The sequence below is a fragment of the Adiantum capillus-veneris genome, chromosome 6, assembly GCF_014529385.1.
Source record: "Adiantum capillus-veneris isolate H3 chromosome 6, ASM1452938v2, whole genome shotgun sequence".
Taxonomy (NCBI): Eukaryota; Viridiplantae; Streptophyta; class Polypodiopsida; order Polypodiales; family Pteridaceae; genus Adiantum; species Adiantum capillus-veneris.
Window position 1 is genome coordinate 103,561,227 of NC_140936.1, and position 13,554 is coordinate 103,574,780.

Here is a 13,554-nt window from a genome sequence, read left to right on the forward strand (position 1 = left end):
AGGCTTAGGATCCTTGTCCTGACAGCTACATTGGAATGTGAAGAGCTTTGATACAAAATGGGAATACTGAACGGATTTGTGAGATAGCTTTATTGAGTTTTGTAAGTCTAATCGTAGAAAACTACTCTTCTTTCAAGAGGGGGTTATGTCGCAAACTGTTGGTGTGGCAACCAATGAAGATGGAGGGGGTTTGGATTAATTGACCAACTTATAGGAGGTGAAGACAAAGAGGGTTAGTATTATAATCCTAACCTTGACCAACTTACAGAGCTAGTAGAAGGGGCCTAAAACCCCATAAGATAAGAAACAACCTAGAAAGTTGAGTAAATATGTTGCTGTGCAAGGACTTGCCCTAAAAAAAAAATTAACTACTGGAAGAAATTTCTTGAGCTATGTTGATTGGTTTTGGGGGCACAATTGTCAAGTACATGGATATCTTTGTTGTTTTATGTTGGTGATATTGTTCTTGTTTAGACTCTCCGAGGGGGTGTTATAAATAGTTATGCACATGAAACTGGGCTCTTCATCACAAGGTGATTGTACTCAATACATCATCACAACAACCAACACAATGGGTCAGGGGATCGATCTACATCTTCAACACCATTCCTGGAGCACCCTCATCTCTCAGGCGGTGATGGCACCGTTTGGGGCACCCTCGTCTCCTACACCAGTCTTGTACATAACTATACGGCGACGGTGATGGTAGTAAGCTCCTTGCAACTGGCCAATCTTCTCTTTTTTTGCACTAAGAGAGATAACGAGAGCACATGCATCACACAACTGTTGGAAGAATTTTTATGGGCTTTTGCAGGCGATGGGGAGGCTCTTGGCCCTCCCCTTTTTTTCGCACTGAGAGATATTAAGAGCACATGTGATTACATGGCCGTTAGATGTTTTCCAACTATTTTCACATTCAACTTACAAATGGACATGTAGTTTGAGTGCATATACGTGTTACCCTCGAGGGTCTCCAATTGGTGAGAGCCCCCGTTGCTTTCTAAGGGGTTGTGTGCGAGCATGTGCACCTAATACCACTCTCTCTGCATAAGAAAAGGGGAGGGACAAGAGCCTTGAATGACCTCATTGTTCATCGATAGCGGGCAAAGCATGTGTAAAAAATAAGTAAAAGTGTAAAAGTGGTCAACCTTTTTTTTTTAAAGGGACGCTAGAGCCTCGCCCATCTTTTGCACACCTGGAAGAACCTCATGTTCATCAGCATACATTTGTTACAAATTGACAAAAAAAATACCAAACAAGAAGCATTGGTAGGGTGCAAGGCAGAGGGTATACGGCAGCATGAAGGAACATATTTACATTTATAGAGAGGACGCAGGTCTCAAGCAGTTCATGAGGGTTGAAGGGTTGGCGCATGTCGTTTGCTCCTCCTGACAGTTTTACTTGAGATTTGGAGCAAAAGTAAAAATTAATGTGGAGTTATGTAAGACGCATCTTTGCAAAAAAAAAAAAGGGAGGAGCTCGAGCACCCCCTTTTTGTCAGAGATGCTTGACTGATTTGGGTTGTTTTCAGGGGATGGCATCTCTCCAAATGCATTGTACACGCACAACACAACACGTGGACAGGGAGCAAAACGTAACGCGTGAGCATGGCAAGATCTCCAGCGACTGCAGTAATTTGCATGCAAAAAATGAGGGGGCAGTCAAGGAAGCTAACGGTTGACTTTGCTTAAGCACTGAAAGATTAAATTTTATGTGGTGTGTTACTATTTTTAATTTGAGTGTATTCATTTAAAAGCTACATATGGGTTAGTTTTCATTTTCTGTTTAGAATGCCAACCCATAATTGTGTGTTTGACCATATTTGTTTTGAAATGCAAATTTTTGGTTTCGAATCCCCAAACTCAAGCATTCCCCCTACTAGCTTTGGTCGACCCCCCCTTGTAGCTCATGCTTGAAGCTCATTGGACCCCTCAGGCCTAGCCAATCACAAGCAAGAGTCATACTTAGCAAGCATACTAGTCTTGGGACAAGTGTCCCCCTTTCCCCTTTGAGAGAGAGGACTTGATAAATGCAAAAAATAATTAATTAAATATACTAATATATCATTGGACCCCTTGGGTGACCAACCAATAGGCTTTCGGCACACCATGAGGGCAACATGAGGAGGAACTTGACAAGTGTCCCTTTTGTTTTCTTTGTACAAAGCTTGCCTTCTATGAGTGTGTGTGTGTGTGTGTTCTCTCTCATCCCCCCTCTTGTAGGGCTCGCCCCCTCCTTGTAGGGATTGATGATTGACTTTTGGCACACCTTACGTCAAGCACCTTAGTCAGCAAGCATGACAAAGACCTGACAGCAAGCACATCAAGCACCTCAAGCTCTCTAGTCGGCAAGCACGACAAGCACCTCAAGCACCTTAAGCGTGGGCCGGGTTCCCACCTCAAGCTCATCCCTAGCTTACCTAAGGTTAAAAGACTTTTTAACACTAACCTTTGGAGGTCTTCAATGAAGCTAACCATAAAGTCTTTAAGTTCCATTGGTTAGCCTTGCTCTTTGACTAACCATCTCTCATTTGGGCCCCTTTACAATTGACCATCTCTCATTTGGGCCCCTTTACAATTGGCCCCGTATTGAGATAGATCTATAAGCACATGTCTATTTCCTAACCCTTGTTCCCGTTTATTCTCCCACATTAAATGATCAATTTAATATGAGAAAATTATTTGGGTTGGTTAGATATTAGATTTTATGACATTCCTTTTCTGAGTACATTGTATCCCTTGGGAGGAGGCTCCTCTTGTGAACCCGACACGCACCTCATTGTCCAAGGCAGTTAGAGGTATGGCAGCATCAGCACATCCTCCTTGCTTTTGAGTGATAGTTTTGTCATGCATTTGGATCATCGAGATCAGTTGTAGGATATGTTATTTCATGTGGATGATAGTGCATGCAGGATTGCTTGTTGGTAGGTGGGATGCAGTCACTGTTCATGATCCAACTTGTCAAAGATGCACTTTAGGGCCTGAGGCTTTGTGACACTATTTTGGATTTGTCTATATGCGTAGCTAGCGTGGATGGCAGTTTGTTGTTTGTTGATTGGAGTGGGCATACACGATGGTTTCGTGATGTGGGAGCAGTTGCATGGCTTTTGCAATTTTTGGGGTCTCACACGTTTTTTTCAAGGCTTGCCGATAGATCTAGTTTTCATGCTCTTCTTAGGATACAGACCGAACACTCTACGGTTGATCCTAGATGCGGGCTTCTACTAGCGGGATAGTTGTCACTACAAAATGGAGCATCACTTTGTAGAACATGTGGAAGGCTCGATGTGCTCACATTCTGGGCTGACATTCTTCCCCTACATCCACCATTTTGACAACCAAGCACTCGCGTTGTTGCTCACCGTTTCTTCCAGCTATGACAAATTTTGCTCAGTAGGCCACTACGAATTGGCCAAGCGGGTCGATTTCGACCACCTTCTGTGTGTAAGGGTGCTTACCTGTGCGTTGTCTATCGGCCTTGGGACATTCTCCATAAGTGCATAGCAGCAAGTTGAGAGATCGTTTGAGAGAAGCCATGCTTCATACATTCTCCCATGCCCAACTTGAAAATGAGAGAGACAAAGGGAGAAGAGGCACGCCATGCTCACCGAGAGAGAGAGAGAGAGAGAGAGAGAGAGAGAGAGAGTCTCTTGCTCCATGCCTCCTCCTCCTCCATGGCTTCCCTCGAACCCGAGCTTTGATACCAATATGAGACCGTGGGGGACTCGACCATGCAAAACTCTCCACCCAGCCATGCCATATGTAGGCTCATAGCCGTCTAAATATAGTGCCCCTTGATCGCATGATCATCTTGAAAATCTATCATACAAATATGAGACCGCGGGGGACTGTACCACGCAACCCTCCACCCAACCATGCCATATATAGGCTTGTAGCCATCTAAATATAGCGCCCCTTGACCACATGTCTGTCCTCGCCCTTGGCCTTGGCATGACACACCACACACTTGAGGAGTTTGGAGCACACAAACACCTTGACAAATTAGCGACTAGCACCTCTCTACCCATCCCTTGAGGCACCTCGCCGTGCACCATATGGCAAGCACAACATTATAGCCGTTTAATTACTTTAATGTGCTACTTTGCATTCTCTAAATATAAATTCCCCGTTTCCTCATGTGGTTATTGATGATTTCTTTTTGTGCATGATATTTTGTCCATGGCGTGCATTTCCATAAACCTCTAGCATCACCAGCCTCTCTCCGCTTAGTGTGATGATCTCTACATATGATGTTTGTTTTGGATGATGCATGGCTGCATGAAGTTTCTTGGTGGATGTGGATAATTCTATGTGTGTGTGTGTGTGCGCGTGCGCACGCGCGTGATGTTATTAGGTGATTGTGTAAGTCATTCTACCATCAAACATGATGCCCTCATTGTATTTGGTGAAAGTTGGTTGGTCTCTTGTAGCCGCAACCAAACCTAGTTGGCATCCCCGTATCTGCTAGGCAGAGATGTCTATGCTAGCCCCGTGAGGCGAAGGCGACAAGGCATGTTATGCAGAGGGCACACCACTTTTGACGATTTTGACTTTTTGTGCCTCAATTAGAAAGTAACATGAGATTTTACTCTTCACTAGAGCAAAGCATCTGATTCAGTAAAGATACTTAGATTGATGAACAACTTGCAATTGTGTATGGTTGGATGCTTGCTAGGAGATGTCCCAAGAAAAGGGTTGAAAGCGTCTAAACATATATGAAAGGTCACAAATTCATTCCTATGAAGGAACGAGACAGATGTACAAGAAAGGAAGGGAATTTAAGTCACAAACAATTGCTAGGATCAAGAATACATGGCCCACTTCCATCCTAATCTCAAATGAACCATGCATGAAGGAATGGATAGCATGTTGTAGATGAAGTGGGAAAAGAAAGTACAAGTCTCTAGATGGCATTGGGCTAAATAGATAGAGAATGGTTTCCAAATAGGAAAAGAATGGCTATGTGTTGACTTATGTCTATAGAAGAAATTGTGATCTATTTTTTTTTGGAGAATAATGCACTATAAGCTCTTTGTGCTAGCAATAACTGCAAAGTGGGGAGGTGGAATCTATATTGCCACAAATGTAGATTAAAAAAGGATCAGATGGAGCACGCACTGTGGGAATGTGAAACATATCATCCAACCTGGTAAAAGATGGAGTTGGCATTGTCCGAGACAAATCTCGGGGACTTACAAAAATTGAGGAAGAATCAAGCCCTTAATGGATATGAGGTGAATATGAATTCCTCTCTCTTTGAAGCCTAGAGGGATGTCATCCTCAATTGCATTGGTCCACAACATGGACATGGACTTCAACACTCTGAAGATCAAAGATTTACTAAGAAAAGCATGTAAGTAAGGTAGTGCCAAAGGAGGAGGCATAAAAGCCAGGTGCTAGTATGACAATTAGCATATAATTAACAAAGATTAGGTATTAACTCATGTATGGTGCATTGTTATTAAGTTGATACACAACAAAATCACTTAACAAACTTTCGAGCATGTAAAGGGGAGTTGGCCTAGCGGTAAAGGCGAGGAGCTTTAGGCACATCTGCTACGCGACGACATGCAATAGTGTGGGTGTGTGGGTGCAATCCCTTAAAACTAGCGCTTGAAAAAACAAGTGATAAAATCACAAGGCCTGCCATTGGTAATATATATCTACACCAAATCAAGTACAATTTTTTGGCTTTCTAAAAGAAGCCCTAGTGCTGAGTCAAGTTAGGCATTCTTCCAATGTTTTTAGTGCCAACGATGGAGACTCATCTTAAATGTTGATGGAGACTCATCTTAATAGAGAGATTCATTATGTATGTGTGGGCACTCTAACTTATACTTGTTCTTTTTTCTTAGGATGGGACTACATTGCTTTTATTTTGTGTACTTTTTTATTTTTAAAGTTTTTAAAGAGTAAAGAGCTTTTTTCAAAAGAACAAACGATTGTGACTCTCTTTCTCTCTCTCTCTCTCTCTCTCTCTCTCTCTATATATATATATATATATATATATATATATATTATTTTTATTTCCCTCATATCTTGATTTCCTTTTTGGAAAGCCATCATGAAATCTCACCTTGTTTCTCTTTAACGATGTTGCTCAACTTCCAAAATAAAAGAGTATCATAATCATAATCTCTTCATATCTTCATATAGACTAATGTTTGACAAAATAGAAAATAAACGAGAGGGAAAGTGAGATGTGGTGCGTCCTCATGAAAATGAGTGAGTGAGTGAGAGTGAGAGAGAGAGAGAGAGAGAGAGATTTGGGAAAATTACCAAAATATCCGTCTAATTTGTTAAAATTCTCAAAATGCCTTTCAAATTTTAAATGTTCCCAAAGTACCCCCGACATTTTTGCATTAATCCCCAAAATGCCCTTCAAATTTTCCAAATTATCCAAGATACTCTTCGTTGTGAGATCAAATTTTTCCAAAAAAAAATAAAAAATTGTAGCTTTTCATAAGAACAATGATCATCTAGCAAATCAAGATGCATATCTAGAATTTGAGTTGGCTATGTAGGCTTTGGATATGATTTGCTTCATTATTTTTAGGTATAAATTGTCCTTTTTTGGAGGTAATTTGTGGAAAATTACATCCCTAGCAATGGCAAGCACTCAAAAATGGATCTCATTTGTCAAAATGGAATAAAGAGTAGCAAATAACGCACAAGGGCATGTCGAGAAATTTTGAAATTTGAGTACTATGGGAATTTCCACAAATTAAAGGAGTATTTTGGTAATTTTTCCTATATATATATATTTTTATGTTGTTTCACATCAAGTGAAGATGTAGTGAGAATGGGAGATCGTTCATGATTGGTTATCAAAGCATGATGAGAGAGCTAAGAATCGAAGTAACCTCACAATGTGGAGCTCATGCCATTCTGTTGTGGTCTAGTTCATTGAAGCAGGAGACATCGATCAACTTGTATCGAAGGTGTCTACGATGAAGCTAAGTGCCGATATCTTGTGTGTGTGATGCTTGGCATATGAAGCACAAGAGAAGATTGAGAAAGGTGTGAGGTGAAGACACAGGAAGGTACACATCTTTTCCTACGTCGAGGGATGCAAAAACTGTGGGAGAAGCATCCTATGCCGGGCTCTCTCTCTCTCTCTCTCTCTCTCTCTCTCTCTCTCTCTCTCTCAAAATTGCAAATGTTAATACTTTATCAAGAATTGGAAGCATGCAGAAAAAATGAACCTCTAGGCTTTGCCTATGTTACATCAAAACTCAATAACTTTGCATGTAATCAAGCCTATTTAAAGGCTCTTCTAATGACCTGACATACATCAAGTTACATCAACAAGGCGATATGGTTATCGATTCATGATGCTTCAATTCCTCCTCTCCCTTCTTGTGCCCCCCAATGTAAAGCCAATCTCTCTCTCTCTCTCTCTCTCTCTCTCTCTCTCTCTCTCTCTCTCTCTCTCTCTCTCTTTCAAGTGTGATCAATCACCATACTTTAGCGAATTGGATAATTCCAAGACATGTCAAATTGATATCCAAACATTCAAAATGAGATGAATATCAACTGTAATTTTTTGACCACAGAAGTACAGAAACAAAAATGGGAATTACACCATGCAGACACTGGAGGAAGATATCATGTATGCAATAGCACTGTCACACTCCGTTGCCTGCACTCATTAAATGCAAAGTTTGTTAGTCATCTCAAAGCCATAAAACACCTACCAATTCTTCTGCGGATTAGGTCCATCCATGTAGCTGTCAAGCTTTCTCACCACACAAATGTGGCCGCAATCTACAAGCTGCACAAAGAGGGTATATGATGGTAGCTTCCCAATTTATTGGCTTGTGAACAGCTCAGGAGTGTTTGGGTCACATATCCGACACTTCGCGGGGCACGGCTCACCACACATCCCAATACAAGGATGACCACATTTTAGAGCTTTGCCGCAAGGTGTGTCACATCGAGGCCTTGTGCATATAGAAATGCAAGGAAGACTACAAGAATAGTGTTCACACATCCAAGGACATGGCAATAAGCATGGGACACAAGGTTTCTCACAAGTCTGGGCACAACGCTCATGCACACAACGATTAAGGCATGGTTTCTCTTGAGGCCATAGGGCTTGCATGGTGCACCACATGGCGACTTGCATATGTGGAAACATGGCAAGGGAATTGCACATGGATGGTTGCAAATGCTCACATGCTGCTCACCTTGGCACCTTGCACACGTACCACTGCAACTATGCCCACAAGGCAGCTTATGAGAGAAAGGGTAGGAGCAAGACTGTCGCAATCCTGAGGTTAGTCGATGGCATTGTATAGTAGCTTTATGGCCGCAGACCAAGTTCGCATCAACCATCGAACGTCATTGTATTGAGGAGATATGTTCCGCTAGACTGCATACCACCACCTGAATGTGATCACATGGCAAAGTTTGGTGTACCTTTGCATTGCAACTCATAATTTTTCTGTTACTGCATTTTGCTTCTGCGACATGACCGCAAGGCATCTGCATGCTGAGAGAGAGAGAGAGAGAGAGAGAGAGAGAGAGAGAGAGAGAGAGAGAGAGAGAGAGAGAGAGAGAGAGAGAGAGAGAGAGAGAGAGAGAGAGAAAATATGGCTTGAGCCGTTGCAACCCTAGCTCATCATCGCCCTATCCCTGCATAACAAAAATACATATAGCCTATGCTCATAACAAGCCATGGGTGCACCAAGATCCAAGCAGAGCATACCAGTAACATTCCATACATTGGGGGCTTTTTACAAGGAAGCCCATAACCTTTACAAAGGAGCTACCATAGTGCATAAACTCGATATAGGAACTAAAAGGACTGCCATGTGTGCCACCTCCTTGAGAAGACTGCCATTGCACCCCAAGAAGCACACAACCCAGACAAACAAAGAGAAGATGCAACCCGAGCATAAGCATAACAAAAACCAACCTGCAAGACCCCAGCACATCGATCAATGCACAACTGAACCTTGGAGGCCACCATTAAGGACAGCCCTGCCACGACCATCCCCAGTCACCAAGACTCCTTGCCCATCATTAGCACACCAATTGGGACCACCTTCCGCCACCACAACAACCTTAACCGAACGCGAACAGGATTTAGGGGGGGCCACGTCCTTGCTGAGGAAGACCGACGGAGCTGCCTTGGCACCACGCCTAGGCACACGAAGCCGCCATTGAACCTCCGAAAGGAAGTGAGGGAAGCGGCAACTCTCCTCGCCAAAAATAAGGGCGGATGGCAAGGGCACATGGCCACACCATGGCTGGAGGTGCCGGGTCTCCTACCCCGAGAAACCTCGCTCCTTGGCCAAGCCCGCCATAGAGAACCACTGCACCAGCACCTTTAGACGTAACCTTCAGACGAAGTGTGTACAGAGGGCATGATGGCGGTTGCTCAGTGCCCCCTTCCTTTCGTTCAGATTTCCAAAATTCCCTACGAATCATTGCAAGAGAAGGCTCATGACTTCGAGGCACGGCCACAAGTCCCATAAATGTCCACTATCTCTCTATCCACGGTCCAATAAAACAACAGATAACTCTGTCTAGTTTTTGAAAAATACACACCAGTCATCTAAATGAGTGCCCACTATCTTATTTCGACCAATCAACATTTTTGACCTATAAAAAAATGCTTGAAAATACAACTTCATTTTTTTCTATTTTAGCCAGCAAAAAGAGAATGCATCGCTATAGCCTTGCCCTTTGGGCAGGCCAAAAAATAAAATAAAATCCAAGCCTTAGAGTCCCTTTTTGGGACTCGGCTCTAAAACCGCAATAGTGTGAAAACACTCTTTTGAAAAAGCCCATGTTCCTGTGAAATTCTTCTATCTCAAAATTTTGAAAGGGCTAATGGGTCAATGCCACGTGCCCGTATTCTTTTAATGTGACGGCGTGGCAGTTGGCTAGAGCTGTTGATGTGGCACTTTGAAAAAGCCCATGTTCCTGTGAAATTCTTCTATCTCAAAATTTTGAAAGGGCTAATGGGTCAATGCCACGTGCCCGTATTCTTTTAATGTGACGGCGTGGCAGTTGGCTAGAGCTGTTGATGTGGCACCACGTGGGTCCGAGTGCTTCCGTGTCCACGAGTATCGTAATACAAAATGTTGCAAGAATAACCTCTTTGGTGTTTAACTATTTTATTTGCTTTTTGTATAGGCTTACCTCATCCTCTTCATCTGTCTTCTGTCTTTCGATCGCCATAGCCACCGCGTCCCCCCTTCTTCTGCCTTCTGTGTACAATCCACTTGTAAATCAACCCCCTCGCTCTTCGCCAGAGCCAGATCTGCCTTGCCCTTCTCTCCATCTGTACAGCTTTCATTCGTCGCTCGTTCACCCGCTCGCTTCTCTTGCTTTGTTTGTACAGATCGGCTTCTTCGTATAAATTTTGCAAACTTGATACTTACGGGGAAACATTTCCATGGCAGCATCTTGCCCCCCCGCATCGTACCAGTTCGGTTCCCGCTCTAGCTCCATAGCTGGCACCTCCTTGGCTTCTTCGTCACAAACATCCACATCATTTTCAAGAGTTTTTCTACCTCGCAAAGTGCATTTTAGATCTGCTCGTCTCTCTCCCCCCCGCAATCTGCTTTCACAGGGACCGTGGGAAACATATTTTTCTTCAGCCTCTTCCTCATGCACATCCGAGCCTGACTGGTGGAGGCGGCAAAGCTGCAGCCAAGCTCAAGAATGGCCAGTTACTTGCAATGCGTTTGAGACATTAAATGGAGTCTCCCCCTCGCTCTCCCATGAGGCAAACATATCAAAGCAGAGGGAATATGCCTACCGAGATACTGTCACAAGCAGGGGCCCTAAAGGTGGGGTGCCTGTGTATGTCATGCTACCACTAGATAGCATAAACCCTAGTAACAATACAGTAAGCAGGAGGAGGGCAATGGATGCGAGTCTGCTGGCTTTGAAGAGTGCCGGTGTGGAAGGCATCATGATGGATGTGTGGTGGGGCATTGTCGAGAAAGAGGGGCCCCGCAGCTACAACTGGGATGGTTACAGGGAGTTGGTAGCCTTGGTCAAGAAGCATGGCCTGAAAATTCAAGCTGTTATGTCCTTCCATCAATGTGGAGGCAACGTTGGAGACTCTTGCTTGTAAGATCTTTTGTTTCATCGTTGGGGCTGATTTTTGCAAGCTTGTCTGCCATGATTTATCATTGAAAATTAGAGATACAAAACGTGTAAATGTATATTGTTGAAGGTAGCATCAATGTGAACGATTGCTCCCTTTTTGGAAACAGGATTGTGAAAAAAAAGAAAATCTTTACCAGGAATGATGTCAGTAGTTTGTAATTCTTGAGTTTTGTGTTCATCTTGCATTTATAGTTGCTGTTATTCTTCTTCTTCCCAATCTGAAATCGGAAGGCTTATGCACTCTATCTCTTTCATCAATAAATGTTCTTCTGAATGCAGCATTCCTCTACCTAATTGGGTGGTAGAAGAGGTAGATGGAAACCCTGATCTAGCCTACACCGATCAGCATGGGAGAAGGAATTATGAGTATTTATCACTTGGTTGTGATACCCTTCCAGTATTGAAAGGAAGGACACCTGTGCAAGTATATTCAGATTACATGAGAAGTTTTCGGGATACATTCAAGGATGAATTAGGAGACACAATTGTGGTAAGTAATGGGATCCACGTATGTGGAACAGGATTGTGTTCATTAAGATAGAAAATTTGGAAGGTACGAAAAACTAAAAGTGCTGTTACCTCCCACTGGCAGGAAATTCAAGTTGGAATGGGACCAGCAGGAGAGTTGAGATATCCCTCTTATCCTGAGAGCAATGGCACTTGGAGGTTTCCGGGGATTGGTGAATTTCAGTGTTATGACAAGGTTAGCTAAACTGAATGTTTCTTGATTTAAGCTACTCTTTTTGTAATGTCTACATATATTTGGCTCTTGTTTTAGGGTATGCTTTAGCTACTAAATAATTTGTGTGCTCTCTCTAAAACGTACATATTTTCTGCTCTTGTTCCACAGTATATGCTTTCTACCTTGAAGGCAGCAGCTCATGCAATTGGGAAGCCTCAATGGGGCTTAGGAGGTCCTTGTGATGCTGGGTGCTATAAGAACTGGCCCGAAGATACAGATTTTTTTAGAAGGGAAGGAGGATGGAATTCACCATACGGAGAATTTTTCTTAGGGTGGTACTCCAACATGCTACTTGCACATGGAGAGCGTATTCTTTGTTCGGCAGAGAGTATTTTCCGGGTCACGGGGGTCAAACTTTCTGGGAAAGTTGCTGGTATTCACTGGCACTATGGTGCACGGTCCCATCCTTCAGAGTTGACGGCCGGTTACTACAATACGCGCTTCCGTGACGGGTACTTACCAATAGCACAGATGTTTGGGAGGCACGGTGTGGTTTTGAATTTTACCTGCATTGAAATGAACGACTTTGAGCAGCCTGCTGATGCCCGATGCTCCCCGGAGAATTTGATTAAGCAGGTGGTTCTAGCAGCGAGGACAGCGTCAGTGCCGGTCGCTGGCGAGAATGCATTGCCTCGCTTCGATGAAGGAGCACATAATCAGGTGGTGAAGAATTCAAGATTGACATTCTCAGATGATGATACACATGGAGCTGTGTATGACCCCATGTGTGCATTCACCTTCTTGAGAATGAGCCAAAGTTTGTTCCAAGGTGATAATTGGCGATTGTTCGTCCAGTTTGTCCGACAGATGGCTGAGGGAAAGACTGCCCTAGGGGAGGAACATCGCAAGGCATCGGAACTTGTTTATGCTACTCAACCAATTGTTCAAGAAGCAGCAGAGGCCTTGGCTTAGTTTGAAGGGAGAAGGAGCTTGCCATTCGTCTTTTTGTGCTTGATGTTGGCAGTATCCCTCTTGTACGTGCCTGCGATTTCAAGAAAGTAGACAACAACCGATGCTTTTTTGCTGGGTGGGTCTCAAACTGGTGCATTGGAATTGGAATTCTACCTTGAGGTTCGTAAAGATCCTCAACTGGACTCATTATTTTGTATCAGCAATCATTCTCCAAGAAAGCTGGGGCTTTCATATAGCAGAGGACCAAACAGTTTATGTTCGTTTAATGTGGGATTCATTAGTGTAGTTCATTCATATGTAACTATGTTTAGTCAAAATTTTCGAAAATTTGCGCGAGTAGAGCCAAGATTTTAGGGAGAGACCTGGTTTTTCAAAGCTAGAAAATTATGTTTCCCTCCAAAAAGGGTATATAGCCAAGGTACCTGTGTCTGCTTGTAGTGGTAAAACGCGGTGATCAAAGATAGTGGATTGAACTGTACAATGGAGTTATTTGGTACAATTTTAAGCAAGCGCAAGGTGGTAGCCTCATTCTGAGCGTGCATTTATTCTTCAAAATATTGCCTTTGGTTGTTTGATGTGCCATGTGATGCAAATGAATCAGGCATTGAATTGTTGTTTATTTATACGTTTTTAGTTATCGTGTTCTTGGGGGTCAGCAAAAATGTTTGCTACGTACATACAATACGTACGGTAGTACATACTGGCTCGGATGATTAAAAAAATGACATTAATTAACGAGATCCCCTGGTCTCCCACCCCAAATCCCAAAAG

At 43.1% G+C, this 13,554-nt stretch overlaps 1 protein-coding gene and 1 pseudogene across 1 annotated transcript; one reads left to right on the forward strand and one right to left on the reverse strand.

The window, feature by feature from the left end:
- Nucleotides 1–8,448: 8,448 nt before the first annotated feature.
- Nucleotides 8,449–8,906, reverse strand: LOC147456008 (uncharacterized; annotated as a pseudogene).
- Nucleotides 8,907–10,127: 1,221 nt separating this feature from the next.
- On the forward strand, nucleotides 10,128–13,311 carry LOC147456009 (beta-amylase 1, chloroplastic-like). Its single transcript, XM_086514595.1, has 4 exons — nucleotides 10,128–11,090; nucleotides 11,409–11,619; nucleotides 11,722–11,832; nucleotides 11,980–13,311. The coding sequence occupies exons 1-4, from the start codon at nucleotides 10,408–10,410 to the stop codon at nucleotides 12,781–12,783; spliced, it is 1,809 nt and encodes a 602-aa protein (XP_086370721.1). The 5' UTR covers nucleotides 10,128–10,407; the 3' UTR covers nucleotides 12,784–13,311.
- Nucleotides 13,312–13,554: the final 243 nt, after the last annotated feature.